The sequence below is a fragment of the Lutra lutra genome, chromosome 6, assembly GCF_902655055.1.
Source record: "Lutra lutra chromosome 6, mLutLut1.2, whole genome shotgun sequence".
Classification (NCBI taxonomy): Eukaryota; Metazoa; Chordata; class Mammalia; order Carnivora; family Mustelidae; genus Lutra; species Lutra lutra.
In genome coordinates this window covers 32646173-32663842 of record NC_062283.1, presented here as the reverse complement: position 1 = coordinate 32663842, position 17670 = coordinate 32646173, and the positions used below count along the sequence as shown (strand labels likewise).

At 56.6% G+C, this 17670-nt stretch overlaps 3 protein-coding genes across 29 annotated transcripts in view; 1 reads left to right on the top strand and 2 right to left on the bottom strand.

Moving 5' to 3' along the window:
- SYNGAP1 (synaptic Ras GTPase activating protein 1) overlaps nucleotides 1-9702 on the bottom strand; it is a 33297-nt gene extending 23595 nt beyond the window's left edge. For 7 of the 17 annotated variants that reach the window (XR_007128190.1, XM_047734259.1, XM_047734255.1 and 4 more), the window contains exons 1-3: nucleotides 7901-8043; nucleotides 4496-4617; nucleotides 2275-2380 (exon numbers count right to left, since the gene is read on the bottom strand). Coding sequence is in view for 13 of the 17 variants with exons in the window: in XM_047734259.1 (XP_047590215.1) it covers nucleotides 2275-2380; nucleotides 4496-4617; nucleotides 7901-7967 (295 nt within the window). In the remaining 4 variants the exon portion in view is untranslated. Of the gene's footprint in view, nucleotides 1-29; nucleotides 63-2065; nucleotides 2085-2274; nucleotides 2381-2486; nucleotides 2555-3915; nucleotides 3961-4495; nucleotides 4618-7900; nucleotides 8044-9685 lie in introns of those variants that run through there. The other 10 variants (XR_007128189.1, XM_047734253.1, XM_047734254.1 and 7 more) reach the window with 6 other exon arrangements.
- A 367-nt stretch (nucleotides 9703-10069) lies between these two features.
- CUTA (cutA divalent cation tolerance homolog) lies at nucleotides 10070-11919 on the top strand. 2 transcript variants are annotated; one of them, XM_047733656.1, is made up of 6 exons: nucleotides 10070-10206; nucleotides 10602-10810; nucleotides 11184-11243; nucleotides 11355-11400; nucleotides 11523-11572; nucleotides 11692-11919. In XM_047733656.1, the coding sequence occupies exons 1-6, from the start codon at nucleotides 10105-10107 to the stop codon at nucleotides 11816-11818; spliced, it is 594 nt and encodes a 197-aa protein (XP_047589612.1). In that variant the 5' UTR covers nucleotides 10070-10104; the 3' UTR covers nucleotides 11819-11919. The 2 variants fall into 2 exon arrangements, with proteins under 2 accessions (XP_047589612.1, XP_047589613.1); XM_047733657.1 differs by having other exon boundaries at nucleotides 10206-10341.
- A 105-nt stretch (nucleotides 11920-12024) lies between these two features.
- Nucleotides 12025-17532, bottom strand: PHF1 (PHD finger protein 1). 10 transcript variants are annotated; one of them, XM_047733382.1, is made up of 15 exons: nucleotides 16933-17529; nucleotides 16031-16206; nucleotides 15857-15938; nucleotides 15651-15746; nucleotides 15155-15255; nucleotides 14902-15050; nucleotides 14606-14701; nucleotides 14387-14455; nucleotides 14128-14251; nucleotides 13948-14015; nucleotides 13682-13786; nucleotides 13369-13558; nucleotides 13185-13279; nucleotides 12836-12913; nucleotides 12025-12675 (listed from the first exon to the last, which is right to left on the bottom strand). In XM_047733382.1, the coding sequence occupies exons 2-15, from the start codon at nucleotides 16187-16189 to the stop codon at nucleotides 12387-12389; spliced, it is 1701 nt and encodes a 566-aa protein (XP_047589338.1). In that variant the 5' UTR covers nucleotides 16190-16206; nucleotides 16933-17529; the 3' UTR covers nucleotides 12025-12386. The 10 variants fall into 10 exon arrangements, 7 of the variants coding, with proteins under 7 accessions (XP_047589338.1, XP_047589337.1, XP_047589339.1 ...); XM_047733381.1 differs by having other exon boundaries at nucleotides 12836-12916; nucleotides 16031-16204; nucleotides 16932-17528; XM_047733383.1 differs by lacking the exon at nucleotides 12836-12913 and having other exon boundaries at nucleotides 16933-17530.
- Nucleotides 17533-17670: the final 138 nt, after the last annotated feature.

The window sequence follows — 17670 nt, the reverse complement described above, 5'->3', positions numbered from 1 at the left end:
GCTCTTCGTCCGCCCGGCCCCGCCCTTACCTCGCACCGCCCCCTGGGGGGGGTCGGGGGTGTCCCCGGTGGGGGAGGGGCCCCGCCCCTGCGCGGGGGAGGGGCGGGGTGCGGCGGGAGAGGGGGCGGCGCGGCCCGGCTCGCACCGCCCGGCGCGTTGGGGGCGGCGGCGGGGCCCGGGACGGCCGGCCGCGCGGTGACGGCCGCGGGAACGGCTCCCTCCGCCGCCGCTCCCGCCGCTGCCGCCGTTGCCCGGGCCCCGCCGCCGTTGCTAGGCGACCGCTGCTGCCGTGGCCGCCTCTGTCACGAGCCCCGTCGCCCGGAGACAGCGCGAGAGAGACGGGGGAGGGGGGCAAGGGGACCCCCAAAACCAACCGGGCCTCCCACCATCTCCTCCCGAGCAGGACCCCCCACCAAAACCGCGGAGGAAGCGAGGGGCGGCGGCTCCACCCAGCAGAGGAGGAGCCCTGGATTCCAATGCCCCTCAAAGGTCCGGCGACCTCTCCTGGGCTCCAGCGTCCACAGCTTCAGCACATACCTTCGCGGACCCAGGCCCCCAAGCCCCTAAAGATCCCTGTGTCCATGCATATCCTCTATGCCCTTTACAGATTCCATGTCCCCCTGAAAATCCCAGACGTTCACCAGCTATCATCAACTCTTCACTAGACCCTCCCCCCAACTAGATATACTCCAGGACCCTCTTCTAACCCCTACTGAACCCTCAACACGACGACCTCCACATATCATCCCCAACTCCAAACAAACACGGATGCCCCCACCCAAAATACACCGGAGACTCACACCAGAGACCCCAGACCCCAAGGACTCAGGATAAGGAGAAACATGGGGATTATGTGGGTAGAGGTATCAACCACCCGACATATGATAAACATGCTCCGTGAGCATGTGACCATTCTGGCCTGGACACACAGGTATGCACATGTGCACACACACAAATCTTTCCCAGACATGAACATGACACACACACGCACACACACAGATGTGACAGACATCACACACATTCTCTGTACACACCATCACCACCACCTGGCTTTGCCTCATAGAAATGTGCTCTCCACACCCCCCACCCCATGGTCAGAGGTTTCCATGACAACGACACACATCCCAACCCACCCACCTACCAACCCAGGGTCCCAGAGCTGGCCCCCAAGGGCAGTGAGACCTGTGCCTATCAGAAGAGGGCTATATATAGGGAGCTAAGGGATGGAGACAGGACACTGGATCTCTTTGAGGAAGAGAAACTGGGAGCCTGGATCCCTAAGGGAAGGGGCTGCTGGTGGAAGAAAGGGTCACCAGGGGTTGGGGGGATGGAGGAACTGGATCCCTAGTCCTGGAAGGGAAATGCAGTGGTAGGGGGCAGTGATAAGGGGTTTCTGGGGGCTGAGGGCGTCTCTCTGCACCTTGGCTGCAGATCTCTGTTCTCTGCCTTCATCTCCCCTCACTGTTCCCATGGAAACCTTTTAAGCGAACTTCTCAGGAAGACAAAAATCTTTTTTTAAATGACTAAAGAGGGGGGTGGAGGGGGGGGCAGAAAGAGGGAGGGAGGGGAAGAGACAGATGGAGAGAGGGAGAGAGTTGGAGAGACAGACTGAGCAGATAGCTCTACAGACAGAAAGGAGATGATGGGGGTCTGATGAAGTTCCACCGGGAGCAGAGGGGAGCGACAGAAGAATCAAGAGGGATGGGGAAAATAAGAGAAATCGGGAGAGAAAAGAGAAAGGGGGTGACATTACTGCAGACAATAGAAGCAGTTAAAGAGAAGAGAAAGGGGGGCAAGAAAAGAGGGAGGGCCCACAGGCCAGAAGGTCTGGAAGAGGAATCAGGAGCGTGGGGGTGGGGCAGAGGTCTGCGGGGGAGGGCAGGAACTAGGTCGTTCTCTCCACGATCCCAGACCAAGGGCTGGGAGGGGCAGGGGCAGGAGCGCTCGGACAGGAAGCTAAAGATCTAAGGAGACTATTTTTACAAGCACCAGGAAAACAGGCAAACTTCGCTGCTGGAGAGCAAAAAGGGAGCGAAACACAGCAAAGACCACTGGGGCCTCTCACCCACAGCCCCAGTTCCGCTCCAGATCCCAGAGGAGGGCGCCTTCTCCTTCCAGGCTCCCACTCGCAGGATGAGAGACCGTGTCTCCTCCTCCTCCCACCCCCTGACAGCTCCCTCATTTCCCCGACTCCCCCCTCCCCTGCAGTCCCGTCCACCTTCAGCCCTCTCCCCGTCACTGTCCGGGGCACGAGAGCCTGCTCGGCCGCCGTACCATGCTCGCCGTGGGGCCGCCCCTCCACCGGCACGGAGACCGTGCGTCTCAGCAGTTTGTTGCGACTGGACTCGCTCCGCCGGTCCCGGATCAGAAGGGGGTGTATCTAGGGGATGCGGGGGTGTGTCAGACCTCACCGGCCCAGGCCGTCCCTCCTCTTTCCCTCCCCCACCACGGAAGGATGAACCTCCCTCTCCACTGGGCCTGCCCACCTTCGGCCCCTGCTCCTGCATGCTCTTTAAGCGTCTCGGGATGAGTCGGTTTCTCTTTCCCCTCTCTCTCCAAGTCTCTCTCCCTCCTTTCCCTCCCGTCCCATCCTCCTCTTTCCTCCCTTCATTTCTTTTGAAACACCCTCCGGGAAATTCTCCCAAACCCGACTCAGCTCTTCCCGCAACCCCGCAGGAGTCTGCTACTCTGGTAATCCCCTGTCCCCTTGACCTTCAGTTCCTCCATTCTCCCCGCTTTCCTCCCAACCTCCCACCTCCCTCACCACCTTCCCTCCCTCCGTGCCTGTCACGGGGGTAGCAGAAGCTGCATTTATAATCAGGATCTACAGCTTGTCTCCCTCCCACGGCCCGGCTTTCGGCCAGACTGGGACCCAACCTCCACGCCCTGCTCAAAGGACCTGGTCACCTTCCCCCACCCTTCATCTCCTTCCCTTGGCCCCTGCTCAACCTCTTTCACTTGCCTCCTTCTCTTGAGCCATTCCCTCTTCCTGAGCCTCATCCCCAGCTCCAATCTTCTCCACCCCTACAAGAACCACCCCACCTTGCTAGTCCCTAGCTCCAGGTCCACAATCCACCTACTTCCAGCCCCCTGTGGCCCTACACACTGCTCACCTGTCCATCCCTCCCACACCCTTCCCACTCCAGACTCTAGCCACTCAGTTGCCCCTCAGCTTGCTGGCCACCTCCCCTGGACTTTTGTCCAGCTCTGTCATTCCTTTATTATCCCACCCTCTCAATCCTCACAACAGTCCCCACTCTTATTGGTTCCAGTTCCCCTAACTGATCCTACAGTCCCCAACCTAGTCAAGACTGGCGGCCACTAGTAAATCACTCAAATGGCCAATGCCTAAAACTTGGACTCCCAAACCACCTTTTCCTTTAAAGTCATCATGTCCTCCCCTAGACACCTGGATTTCACTCTGTGACCTGGAAGCTCTAGCCAGCTTCTCCACACTCTCCCTTGACCCTCAGGTCCCTCCAGACCCCGGTTAACCCCAGCCAGTTCTAGCCCTGCCGCACCACACCCTCCCCAACAGTGTCAGGAACACCTCTCACCACCTCACTGGTCTCCAAGGCTACCTATCACTCTCTAAAGCTGGCCCCCCAAATCCCCCCCACTCGCTGAAGCACACCTCTGGGCCTCTACCTTTCATATCTGTACCCACTGTTTCTTCTGATGGGTCCTCCACTGCTGATCCCGTGACCAGTTAGAACCCATACTCTCTTGGCTCTAATGGCCCTGCTTGGTCCCCACCTCCCACACACTGGCTAGTCCCTGTCCCTCTCCCACTCCTACTGCTTTAGAAAATGTCCCCTACTCTCAGTTCCCCTCATTCCCCAGGCATCTCCTTCCTTGTTTTTTTCCTGGTTGATGTCCTTCGTGAAAGCTCTCCTGGTCTCTCCAAACCCTGACCTTGGGCACCTTCCCAGTCTTCATCACCATCCACACCAAGATCCACTGACTTCTGTCATCTCTCCTAGGACCTTCTGGCCCTTTCCTGGTCCCGGTTTCCCTCAGTTCCCACTCACGATAGGGGCAGGCCTGGGAGTGATGAGTGATGGGTGTTGCTGGCATGGGGGAAGAACAGGAGAGGGTTCCCGAGGACCACTTGGGAGGTGATCCCTCCAAAGCAATGCCCATTTCCTGCCACCCCTTCTCCAAGCCCTTCAGTTTCCCTTTCCCATCCTAACCTATCCCACAATATGGCCAGGACCACAACAGGAGCCACCCCCAAGTCTTCAGAACCACATCTCCTCCCCAACACTGTATGGGCCCAGAAAGATCCCCCAGCGAAGGTGACAGAATGTTTACCCTTTTGCACACCCCAACCCAAACCTCAATGGCCACCCTCCTCAGACCACTTGCAAGTGTTTCTCTCTCCTTTGCTTTCTCTGTGCCTCTCACCCCTTCACTAATGAGGATTCTCCTCATCTTTCTTTCCACATTCTCCCATGTTACCCAGAAGTCTCCCCAATCTTCCCACTCTGCTCACCTCGTCCTCATCCAGCATGAGAAGCTGGTTCCCCGAGATGATGCAGAACCGTGGGTTCCAACCAGGACGATCATATGGGGAATGAACGTATTGGGTTCGGTGCATAGGGGGTCCCCGTACATCTGGGGGGGACAGAGACACACAGAAATGGTAAGGGAGGTTCTATGCACTTAGGAGACAGAGGCCCAAAATGGCAAGAAGAGAGTCCACAAAGTAAGAGAATAAGACCCCACCCGCCTTGGAGATCACAGATGGGGGTGAGGCACATGGTAACTTATTTAAAGGAACAGAAGACAAGCCTATATATCTGGGAGGAGAGAGGGGAGGGGAAATCACATCACATGGGGGCTCTGTAGACTGCAGGAAAAAAATATAGAGGGGCGGTTCAGGGAGGGGGATTATATCATGACAGAAAGGGCACATATTCAGAGGCCGAGAAAGGTGGTGGTGCTCTCCACATCCAAAAAATGAAAAGATGGAGGGTGCAGCAGAACTGGCAGAAGAGAAGCACACAGAATGGTGGTGGCAGGGGGCCTGGGAAGAGGGAGGGCACCCAAAAAACCACAGAAGACAAGGACTTGGAGGGAAGGTGGCTCCCCCAGCTATAAGAGAGTGAGAGGAGAAAGCTACACAGCTGTGGGAAAGAAGAATGGGCCAGGGGTATAGGAACATTTGGGCATGAAATTCTGAAAGCTAAACATCTGGAAAAGAGAAGATGTGAGGGAGCTTACCAGTTCACAAAGTCCGGGACAGGAGAGGGCCTCTCCTCCCGCCTCTCCTCTATTCTCAGCTCCCTCCTCCTCTAGCCCAGCCCTGCTCAACTCTGGGAAAATTCTGGTTCTTCTGGTGGTAGGGAGAGGATAGGTCTTGCCAACATCTGGTTTTGGGAGGGGCTAGAGAGTGAGGAGGCAGGAAACATGCCTTTGTTTGAATGAACAGAGATTGAATTGATCTCTTTTCCCACTCCATGCCCAGAGATCAAAGATTCCATAACGACCCCTTACTTCCCCTAGTCTCCAAGGACAGGATGGAAGCCAACTCCACTGGTGAGGAAACTCTCCAAGGTACAGTGAGGAGCTTGAGGAAGAAATGGGGAAGGAAGAATGGAAGATCCAGGCCTGGGACAGAGAGGGGGCCTCCCAAAATTTCAAGCTGGGGGTGGGGACAAAGAGTAGACCAAGCATTGCCCATACTAGGAGATGCCCCCAGGGGCATCTTACCCAACTTAGCTGTTCTTCCTTCACCCTTATCTCTGCACACTGTCTCTCCTTTAAATGCCAATGCCACATACCATCAAAGGAACACAGGGAAGAGGCACTATGGAAGTAAGAAAGAAATCAAATTGGTGACCTCAAAGTGAGAGAAAATAGGTTTAAGGTACCGCCCTGAGAAAGAATTTAGAGGAAAAAAAATCAAATTCTGTCACCTTTACAAGAAAATTCATCATGGGTATCATGAAGGAAAAGAACTGGTCATTAAGCTCCATTCTAACTGATTACCTGAGTAGAAAAGTTTTTGAAAAATCTAGCCCCTTTCTGTCTACGAACGTGTTCTTCAAATTTACCCAACCTGCAGATCAGAGTCAGAGATGAACCCCTAGAATACATTTATTTAGAAATCCCAATACTTTGAGACTTTCACTATCTCAAAGCCATCTCAGAGAGTCTATCCGAAACCCTCTAGATACAGAGATCACCAGTCCCTAGGCTCTGAGGCTGCACACGCTGCAGGCAACGCACCTGCTGCACTCAGGCTCTGAGGATTCCCAGAGGAGAAAGCCGTGAACCCATACGATCATTCTGGGAGGGGCTGGTTCAGGCTGCAGCCACAGGGTGGCAGGTTAGAGGTCAGGGGACACCTTCCACCTGGGAGCAGAGAAGGCCCCAGGGAACTCAGCTTAGAAGCAACTCTGGAAACACACCCCCCCCATACACACACACTGTCTAGACTTAAGTAAGGATGATTCCGGGAGGCAGATGCAAGAGACAGACTAACACAGCTGAGAAAAGGGAAAAATTTACTAGGATAAGAAGTCCCACAGGGCTCAGATGAGGAGGTCTTCTAGGTCCTGTTCCAACCATCAAAACCTGCCATCTTTGCACCCAAATCTCCAACACCCCAGGAAGTAGAGGAGATGAGAAAAGAGGACTGGGTGGTAAAGAGCTGAGGTATTAGGGGAAAGTGGGTAGGCACAGACTTGCAGCGACAAGGCAGGGAATGGGGTAGGGATAGAGGATGGGCTGGGGGACAAATCATAGGGACGGATCAAGAGAAGAGAATGGAGAAAGGAGAGTAAATCCCTAGGGACAAGGAAATATACCAGAAGAGCCCAAGTGGACACGGGGCAGAAGAAATGAGGTATACCTAACAGGGGTACTAGGACAAGGGGGTCATGAAGGACAGGTGAAGAGGTGGTAGAGATAGACGGGAGCTACCAGACAGAAGAGAGGGAGAGAGAATGGACCAGAAAAAGGACTGATACAAGAGAAGGACGGAAGGGGGACTCATATAAGGAACGGACACCATATGGGGGGAAAGATATAGGTGATGGACACCAGAGGAGGGAGGGGGAATGGTAATAGGGATTGGAGGTGGGGGAGGGGGTAAAAAGTGGTGAAGTGAAGGGGGCAGATAGGACCCCAGGGGTTACATTTCACTGGTCAAAGGCCTTAAGAAGGGTCAGAGTCTGGGGCAGGGTCCTAACCTGCCCTCTACTTCCATCACTCAATCTTACTTCTGTTGCCCCCTCCCCCCTCAATAAACACACACATAATTTTGGCCCTCCCCCTGCCCTGGTCTCTCCTCCCCCAGCCCTTCCCTCTCTCCTCACTTCCCTCCATCTGGACCCTCCATCCCCCCCACCCCCCACTGCCTCCCTCTCTCTCCATCTGGCCCCTTCTTCTCTCCCTCCATCCTCCTCTCTTTTTCAACCCCCTACCATTCTCTGGGCCCCTTCACAGTATTCTACCCCCATCTTCTTTGCTTCTCCTTTCACCCCTATGTTTTCATTTCCCCCCCAGCCCCTTTCCTAAGACTGTCCGTCTATTTCCTTAATATTTTCCTCATCTCTCAGCTCCCACCTCCAAATTATTTCTGCAGCTCTTCCCCCAAACCTTTCCCTCTATCATCCCACCCCTTCTGGCAATCTCTTTCCCCTTCATCATTTTGCCCTCCGCCCCCTTCTAAGCCTGTTTCCTGGCCCCTCCGGCCCCTATCTACCCCTATCCTCTGGCCTCCAATCCCTCCTTCCCCATTGCTCCCATCCCTGCCTTCCCAGTCCTCCTCTCTCTCCCTCCATTTCAGCTGCTCCCCTCCCTGGCCCCGGCTCTGCCTCCCCCCCCCCGCCCTGCCCCTCCCCCTCTTGCCCCCCCCCAACTGGCCCTCCCCCTCCCCTCCCCACCGTACCTCTGAAGGGGGCATAGGACATCGCGGGGATGCTCCCCCGATGGATGGAGGCGCGAGACCTGCTCATCAGGCCTGGGGGGGAGGGGGCGGGGGGGGACGGGGGAGAAAGAGAAGAGAGAAAGAGGGGGAGAGAGAGGGGGAGAAGGAGGAGGAGGTGGAGGAGGAGGAGGAGGAGAGAGGAGGAGAGAGGAGCGGAGAGGAGCGGAGAGGAGGAGAGAGGAGGAGGAGGAGGAGAATAGGAGCCAACGGCAGCAGCGGCAGCCGGGAGAGAGAGAGAGAGAGAGAGAGAGGGGGGCGGGGGAGCGAGCGACAGAAGAGAGAGCAGGAGGAGGAGGAGAGAGAGAGACTCTGCACCCCCCACCCCTACACAGTGAGAACCAGGGAGAGAGACCCCTGCCTCAAAAACACACCAGAATGAGAGAGTGCAGTTCTGAAGATGTAGACCTAAGATGCTGAGACAGAGAGACCCCAGACCCACAGAGAAAGACGCCTTGCTACCCACCCCCGGGGGGCGGGGGGGGGGGTTAATCTGAGGCACAAACTCAAAATCTGGAGGAAAAGAGACCCCAATCTCAGGAAAAAAAATCCCAGATCCCCTATTGAGAGAAGGGTCAGAGGTCAAAATATGAGTGTCCAGTTTCAAAAGGTTCTCCACAGCTACAGAAATCTTAGACTCCAGAATCAGGTGGTGGTTTTCAGGAACAAGATCAGACACCTAGAGTCAAAGAAAAAGGTGAGATCCAGATTCAGAAAAAACCCAGACCTAGAATTAGCTCTTAGAGGACTCAGATCCAGAGAGAGATACCAGACCCCAGACTCATATCTCAGAGAAGAGAAACTGCAGATTCAGAGACTGATAACTCAAGAGATAAACTCCAGACCTGGGGGCTGAGCGTGGGGTGAAGGGAGAGAGGCAGGGACAGACACTCATGCAGCTCAGAGATATAGAATGCAGAGACCCCGAACTCATGAAGAAGAGTCTGAAAGACCTCAGAGAGTGATTGAGTTCCACAAACAGATACTCCCCAAACAAAAAGGAAACTCAGTCCTGAGAAAGATCCACTGCAAATACTGAAAGGCCCTACAGAGATCTAGCTCAGAAACAAACCCAAACCCAAAGACAGATCTCAGGGAGACCCCATCCCCAGAGACACAGGTATGAGAGAACTCTTATAAACGCCCAGTTACGCCCATCAGCAGACTGGAGACCCCAAACATTGAAAGGAGGGGGAATACTGAGGAGGGGGAGTGGCAAGAGCCTTTTCTCTGCTGCCTCCTCCCACCTTTCTCTCCTCTCATTGGCCCCTCTCTCCATTTTTGGGTCACTGGATGTGCTTGGGCCCCAGGGAAGTTATGTAGGACAGGTCCTGGCTCCTAGGGGGATGGGTTAAGGGAAGGAGACCCAAGATTCAGAGGTATACCACTCCTAGAGAATTAAATAGGAGAGGGGTAAGGGACAAAAGGACCATCACTACTTCCTGGAGTCCTCCATATCTCCAACCTGAAGCCCTCTCTCTCCCCCTCTCCATCCCCCGCCCATTCACCAGTCTGTCTCAACCTTTGGGGGTTTCGGTTAAGAAGGCTGAATTGCCCTCAGCCCCATTTTCATCACCCTCTATCCCATTTGCAGGGTCTCTCTCTGTCCTTTTAAAATGCATCTTTCTTTCCCCACCTAGCCATCGTGTCGCCGTGCCCATCCCTGCCTAACCACTATCCCCTGCCCAGGGACAGCTGGTTTCTCAGATTATCGTTCATTACCCAACCTAGGCATATGTCACTCCTAACCAAAGAGGCAGGGGGCGCTCTCTTCACCCCCTGAGGTTCAATCTTCTCAGACCCTGCCACTCCTTAAGGCCTCGGAAACAGTTTAAGGGCTCTAACTTGGCACATTCTGGGATTTAAGAATTATCTCCCCACTCCACAACCTGACGCATCGAGTCAGCGGGGTCTCCAGCCCCTCTTTCTAGAGCCAGCTCTCTTATCACGTGGCCTGCGGGACTGGCCTGCGATTGGAGGGACAGCCGCCTGAGACAGACCGGCTCCCTCACGTGACAGTGGAACGCCGCTGCGGCTCTCCTCAGCCTGCCATTGGCCGTTTCCGGTTTACAGGGAAACGAGCGCGCCATTTCCGTGCACGACTGCAGAACCGTCCGTCGATTGGCCAAATTCCCTTTTGCTCCTCCCCCGAAGGGAGGCGGGGCAAGATGTGCCACGTGAGGGCCAGGATTGGCTGGCTCTGGAGGTTCGGGTGGGCTTCTACTGTCACGTGGTGTGCCCTGTTTTCTTATCACGTGGGTGCGACCCAGGTAAGAAGAGGCCGCTCTTCCTGGGCTTGGGGTCCCTTCGCGGCGTTACGTGCGGTTGTTGATATTCAACCCTCCTCAACCAGCATAGGCTGCATGAGGGGGGGGCGGGCTCCCGTAATCCTGCTCGGCGGAGGGGTGAGTGACCGGCCCCGCCCCTTCCGGTCCTCGAAGCCTCTACCACCACCCTCACCCCAAATCCTAGAGGTTGGCTCCTGAAGAGGGAGTGGAGACCGAGTCTGCCTTCATTTCTCAAGTTTCTCTCCCAGCTTCAGGGACCTTTTCTTTCGGGGTGCAGAAGAGGGAGGGCAGAGCCTGTCTATCCAAGTGAAGGGTTCCCGAGATGCAATTTCCTCGGGTATTTGTGGGGTGACACCCTGTTCATTTCGTGCTCTCAGGCCGCTCTGCTCCTGCCGCTTCTTTGGATGCCGGCGCTGCTGCCTGTGGCCTCCCGCCTTCTCTTGCTCCCCCGAGCTCTGTTGTCCATGGCTTCAGGAAGCCCCCCGTCCCAGCCCCCGCCCGCCTCGAGCTCCGGCTATGTTCCCGGCTCGGTCTCTGCAGCCTTTGTCACCTGCCCCAACGAGAAGGTCGCCAAGGAGATCGCCAGGTGGGGACCTCGGTGTGGAGCGAGGAAGGAGCGAGTTGGGGGTGGGAGAGAAGAGTGCACTCCAGCAGCTTCCTGCTTAACCTCCGGCTTTGGAACCGTGCTTCTGGGCTGCCAGTGCAAAAATCCGGGTCGTGGGGCACCTGGGTGGCTCAGTGGGTTAAGCCTCTGCCTTCGGCTCAGGTCATGATCTCAGGATCCTGGGATCGAGTCTCACATCGGGCTCTCTGCTCCCCTCTCCCTCTGCTGCTACCCCCACTTGTGCTCTCTCTCCTTCTCTCACTCTCTGTCTAAAACAAACCTCCTAAAAAAAAAAAAAAAAAAAAAAAATCCGGGTCGTGGGGCGTTCTGAATGGGGCTCTCTCTTCTCCTTCAGGGCTGTGGTGGAGAAGCGCCTGGCAGCCTGCGTTAACCTCATCCCTCAGATTACATCCATGTGAGTCCTTATAGGAGTTGGGGGGTTAACCTAACTCTAGGGGCTGATTGGCAGTGCTTTTCCCTGAGGGCAGTCTTTGCTCCCTCAACACTCTCTCCCTGACCTTTTCAGCTATGAGTGGAAAGGAAAGATTGAGGAGGACAATGAGGTGCTGATGGTGAGAAACATTTCCCCATCCAGTGAAAACTGGATTCCCTGACACTGACCCCATTCCCTCACCTGAGATCCTGAAATCAGCCCCATTCCTTGATTCAGTCGTGTTTGTGTTTTGCCTCGCAGATGATTAAAACCCAAAGTTCCTTGGTTCCAGCTTTGACAGATTTTGTTCGGTGAGAACTTTGACGTGGGTAGTGGTCCCAAGTGAGCCCATTTGCTGGGCAGTCTGGTGGGGTGGGCTCCTTTAGGTAGATCTTTGAGTGATTCCCCCCCCCCCCCCATGTTTTCACAGTTCTGTGCACCCTTACGAAGTGGCTGAGGTGATTGCATTGCCTGTGGAGCAGGGGAACTCCCCATACCTGCACTGGGTACGCCAGGTTACAGAGTCTGTTTCCGACTCCAGCACAGTCCTACCATGAGGAACCCTGTTTCTGCCATTGTTTCCCTTGTATACTTCATGCCCTTTGACCTCCAGGAGATGACTGGGCCCCTAATAAATCCTGTCTTTGGTTTTCTCTGCCTTTTGCCTTTTTCCTTTCTCCTTGTCAGGTGTGTGAATTTGGTTGCGAAGACTAAAAGTGCGCTAGTCCCTGTGTTCTCATCTTCCAGAATGACCCAGGGCTGCTAGATCTGTTTGTTTACCTTTATTTCAATCATACAGAGTCCGGGATCCTTTATCATCCCCCCCTCCCTCTTCAGTCTCCATCCCCAGGGGTTAAATAATTTTAAAAAATATTTAAAAAGCTGTAACAAAATAACATCAAAGGAAATGGGAAGAGGGATGGGGGAAGGGTCAGGAATCGGGAAGGGAGTAGAGAAGAGAGAGCCTCTTCCCCAAACTCCCACCTGGATTCCAGCCTGGGCAGTAGGGACAACTACCCACCCCCTCGCACCTCCCCAGGTACATCCCAGCTGTAGGTGAGGTCAGAGGTCAGGGTACGAAAGTGCCGGTGTGTGTGAATGGGGAGGTAGGCAGAGGCAGGTTGTTTAGAAGATGCCCCCACCTCCCCACTCAACCAGGTACTGCACAGAACCATCAGGTCGTACTCTCCGAGCAAGGACCCGGACAGGGTCCCCTCGGGACAGGTAGCCAACCCCACCTCGAACTCCTCCCCCAGTCCCAGGAGACAAACTACGGCACAGGGGAGAAGGGGGTGCTGAGCGTCTAGGAAGACCTGGGGAGGGGGCTGGGACCGAGGACGATGAGGCAGTCATCGAGTTGGGGGCACTTTTAGGGATGTCTGTGGGGAAACCAATGTGAAGTTCCAGGGGTGACCTAGGGAGAGAAGGCAGTTGTGAGTCCAGATGCAGATAAGGACTAAAAATGGAGCTCACGTTTGGATCTGAGGCACAAAGAAATCGGGTTAGAGACTGAGGAACTTAAGAGTACAGACATGAAGAAGAGGGGTGGCACAGGTAAAGGGGAAGAATCTCACCTGTCTGGGGGTTCACCATCCCCAGAGGTCCCTGCGGTGCTGGCAGAGGGGTGGAAGGAAGCGAACATCCGGATGGGACTGCTGGGGTTGGGGAGGGGAAAGTCAGGACCTGAAGCAGGGGAAGAGGACCCTCTCCCACTGAGAAGAACAGAGCTCAAACAGCCCCAAGGCATCCCCAGCCCCAGAATATTAGGGATCAGACATTGGTTCTGAAAGTCTCTAGGATAAGAAGTGAGTAGCCAAGGGGGAGATGGAAAATAATTCTGGGTAAGAAAGTCCAGAGGATGTAGAAAATTGGAAGAGAGATTCTAGGGGTACGTAACTGGTTGGAGGGTGAAGGAACACTGACCTGGGCAGGCAGCGGGCATCTGTGGGCCGGAAGTTGTAGCCGCTGCTGCCCTGGTAACTCTGGTTAGGGCTGGGGGGTGGTGGAGACACTGAGGCCTAAAAGAAGGAGCAGAGCACTAAGAGATAACCCTTGATTCCTTCCCACACCACCATTTGGCTTCATGGGGTTCCCCCTGCCCCTGTACCTGCAGTGCCCTCTGCAGACGAGCCCGCTCCCTTTGCTCCTGGGGCTCGGGCTGATTGCGCACTGCTGAGGGTGGCCCCAGCTCCTCCATTTTCCCCTTCTGCCTCCTCCTCAGGGGCTCTGGCTCCGGCCTCCGGCGCTTCCCCAGGGGACGTGAGACCCCTCCCCCAGGGCCCTGCCCTGAAGGGAAGCTGTAAGAGGCCTCCTTATCCCCCCAGCCCCCTCCCGGACACCCCAAAGACCTCCCCATCTCCATAGGTATGCCTCCCCCATTAATACCCTGAGGATTTCCCCATCCTCCCTGGACCAGTGACCTGGTGGGGGCTCCATCTTCAGTAACAGGCTCCACAGGGGGAGGGATCCGAGCATGGAGACCAAACAAGCATTTCCTCTTCTTAATCTCCCTCCCTGAAATGAAACTGGGGTGAGGAGAGAAATGATACAGGGTCAGTGCAGTAATAAAGGGTCCCTCTATGCCATTACTCAGTGCTTTTCAAAAATGATCTTCCCAGGGGGCTGCAGCCCCTTTCCTCCCAGGCCTCTGTATCTGTCTCTCTTTCTGAGCCCCCCTCCAACTCACCGGTCCTTGTGGCTGTTGAGAGCAGAGAGGAGTTTGGAAGAACGTTCTCCCTTGGGAGTGTCTGAGAGCTGGGGAAGGGGGGCGCAAAAGGGGTCAGGGGAGCAGTGGTCCCTCTCCCTTCCCCCCCTTTTTTTATACTTCTGTTCCCCCCTCACCCCCCAAAGCTTCACCACCCCTTACCTCCCCGAGGAGCAAACTGTCCCAATTCTCAGAAGTGAAGGGGAGGATCTCACGGTCAAAATCAAAGTATTTTTTCTTACAGCAAACGCTGAGGTGATAGAGGACAAGATGGGCCACATCCACCCTGAAGAAATATTAAGTTGTCAGGGTTGTGGCAGCACTGCAAAAGCCCAGAGGGTCCTGAGGTGGGAGGCTGGGGCACACCGGGTGACCTCCTGGGGCTGCTGAGAGGACCTATGCTGAGGTCATATCAGCTCACCAGCGAAGCTGTAGCCGCCTGACCTTCTCAGGGCCCCCCCGACACACACAGCATTCGAACTCATAGAACCTGGAAGTGGGCAAGAGGGAAGGAGAGAACACACCTTATGCCAGGAAACCATACCAGGCTATGGAGGATTCACAAGGATGGGGTGCGCAGGGGAGTCAAGCTTCAGAGGCTGGGGAGAAAATGGGAGCCGAGGCCGCGCTCCTGGCTCACCTGTCTCCATAGAGGAGGGGCTTGCTCAGACACTGGGTGCAGGCCTCGTGGAACCACTGCAGGCAGCTCCGGCACTGCAGCATCTTCAGGTTCCACCTGAGGGGTGGCACAGGCCTTGTGACCTCCAGACACTGCCCCCACCTGAGGCGCCCCATGCCCTCTGCACCACCTCCTTCTGTCCTCTTCAGCACTCCCCTCATCCTGTTCTTTCTCCTTCGTTCCCTGGGCTTCCCCCTACCCGCACTGCCATCACTCCTTCCCTAAACCCCCGCTGCCCCCCATCTGTCATTACTCACTCCCCGGGGCCACCACAGTAACAGTAGCTCTGCTGCCGGTTGCTCAGATGTCCAGCGTCCCAGTCTAGCCCCTTTAGTCCGTACGGCAGTGACAGCTTCATGCCCAGCATGGCCCGTGCATAGGGGCCCTTCTTCAGTGCACCCCCCCTCTGCAGACAGGGAACAGACAGCCTGCCTCAGAGGGGTGCGGGGGGGGCATGGAAAGGCTTGGGAGAGGCTGTGGATGGGAGGCTCCCACAGGAAAGTGACTTACCTTGGTGGCAATGGCGAAGACACACTGGCGGCAGACCCAGGATGTGCCCTCTCCTTCTCCAGGGGCAGGGGCCCTTGGAACGTGGCAGTCCTGGTGATAAGCTGAATAACAATAATATTGATGGTGCTAGCGACTGGGACAGGAGGAGTCTCAGCCACCTCATTTCATCCTTGACCATGATCTGGTTGTAGTGGGTGAATTACCCTTATTTTACAGGTTAGGGGACAGACTCCTAAGGGTTTGGGGAGGTCTTATGGTTAGAAAAGGGTGTATCTAAACCACCCTCTGTCTATAAACCTCACACCTCCCCATTCCGTGGCTGTTTCCCCCTGTACTGGAAGGGAGTGAGGTTACAGAGTTGAGACTGGCCCAGAGCAAGTGGCTTGGGGACTCAGCCAGGACAGGTAGCATAAGGACCAGTGGTGGAGGGAAGACTTGAGAGGCAGCCTGGAAGGCTCAGAGCAAGCTGGACCATTCAGGTGTCCTGCCCTCTCACCGTGGCGACACTTCTCACAGCTGACCAGCCGGTTCCCAGGGCCCACAGTCTCAGAGCGACAGACACAGCAGAGAAGTTCCTCCCCGGGGAGGGCAGCTGTGAGGGAACACAGTGTTGTGGGGCCTATCCTTAAGCCCCCTTTCCATCCCCCACGCCAGGTTTCTGCTTTTCATGGCATGCACAGGCTTGGGACTCGAGGGTCTCACCGGGGCTAATGTCTTTCCATAGAACCAGAAACTGGGAATCGTCCTCAAACTGGACCAGACACACCTCCCGAGCACTGTCCACCTGGAATGGATGAGCACAGGGGATGACACAGGAATCAGAACTCCATAAGGAGAATGGGGGAAAGATAATAGGTCAGAGGTCAAATCCCTTACCTTCTTGATGGTCCCCAAGTATAGCAGCCCATCCGTCCACCTGGCCAGCACATCTTGACCCTCCCAAAGACGAGGCCTGGGGCCTGAGGTGGGAGCAGGGGAGGCTGGGTCCCAAAGTGGGGGGGCACCAGAGCGGCTCAGCCGGGGGGGCTGTGCCATTGCATCCTGGGGGGGGCCTAGCCAGAAGTGGGATGGGAGAAGGTTATGAATGTTGAGCAACTCCCCATTTTTCTTTGCCTCAAGGATTCAAGTAACCGTGGTTCCAGTCTCCACATCTGAGACACCTTGATAGGAAACCACACAGCACCCCTCCCAAGCTTCTTGACTCCAGCTTTTCCAACTCTGGTGACTGGCTCTCCTCTCCCTAACACCCCCTCCCACATCCCCCAACCTAGTTCTCTAGTTTCCCAGCTTCCAGAGCTCCCCTGGGGTACTATATCCTGGCCTTGAGGTTTTAGGAGAAATGATGGTTGCAGAAGCAAAGGTTACCATTCAGTTTCTGTCACCTTCTCCTGTTTGGAGGTATTATAATTGGGGTGCTCTGCTACCGAGATGTGTTTTGGGAGCTTTTCTGGAAATGTTTTCCAGAATAGAAACGGATGCCTCCCTGGGCCCGCGTGTCTCATTCAGAACAATCATCCTGACGCCAGGTTATGTCAGGTCACCCTCAAATACGGGGCTCCCTGCCCCCGGGTTAGATAACTTCCCTGAGTGCCCCGGGAGGGGGGCGTGTCCCAGTCCCGGTCTCTACTCCCCATGACGGTGAATCCGAAAGGGGACTTGAGTCGGCCCAGCGCTAACCGATGGCTTGGCGGCGAGGCTCTCCCGCCCGCGCCCTGCGCGCCGACCCCCGGCTCCCTGCCCCCCCCCCACCCCACGGGCGCCTCCCGCCGCCTCCTTACCAGTGACAGCTGGGGCCGCCGGGAGCCGGGCAGAGGCAGACGTGGGAGACCGAGGCGAACCCCCCGCGCGGGGAGGGCACGTCTGGGCGTCGGAGGGCGGGCAGGCAAGGGCCGGGGGGTCCCCAGGCCCAGCCCCTCCGTCCCGGCAGCTCTGGGGCGTATGACGCAGCAGCCAAAGCAGCGGCAGCGGCAGGAGGAGGCGGCGGGGGGAAGGAGGGGAGTGGAGGGGAGGGACAAACCGGCTCGGGGGGAGGGTGGTGGGAGGGGAGGACTGGGGGGAAGGAGGAGCCGGTGGGGGGGGCGGGCACCACCTCACCCCACCTCCCTCACCTCCAAAGGGCCTGGAGGGCGCCGAGCGAGTGGTGGCCTCTCCGCGTACCGGGCGGGTGGGAAGTCAAGGCCCAGAGGGAGAGGGAATCCCCGCAGCCCCTTCCTCGGAGGGAGACCCGCCCTCGGGCAGGAGGGAATCCCCCCCCTTCCCGGCAGCCGGCCTCCAGCCTGGCCCCCGCCCCATGCCACATCCGTTAACTGCCCCCCCAACCTCCATGGTCACTCCAAGTCCCGCCCCCCGGCCCCAGTTCACGACCCCGCCCTCCATTCACCCTTCCCTCGCCCCCGCCACGCCCTCCTCCCGCCTTTGCCCCCGGCCCCGCCCTCCCCGTGGCAAGTTCCCCCCCCCCCACACGCCACGGCCGCGCTTCTGCGCACGCGTGACCCCTCCCGCGCGCGGCACCTGGG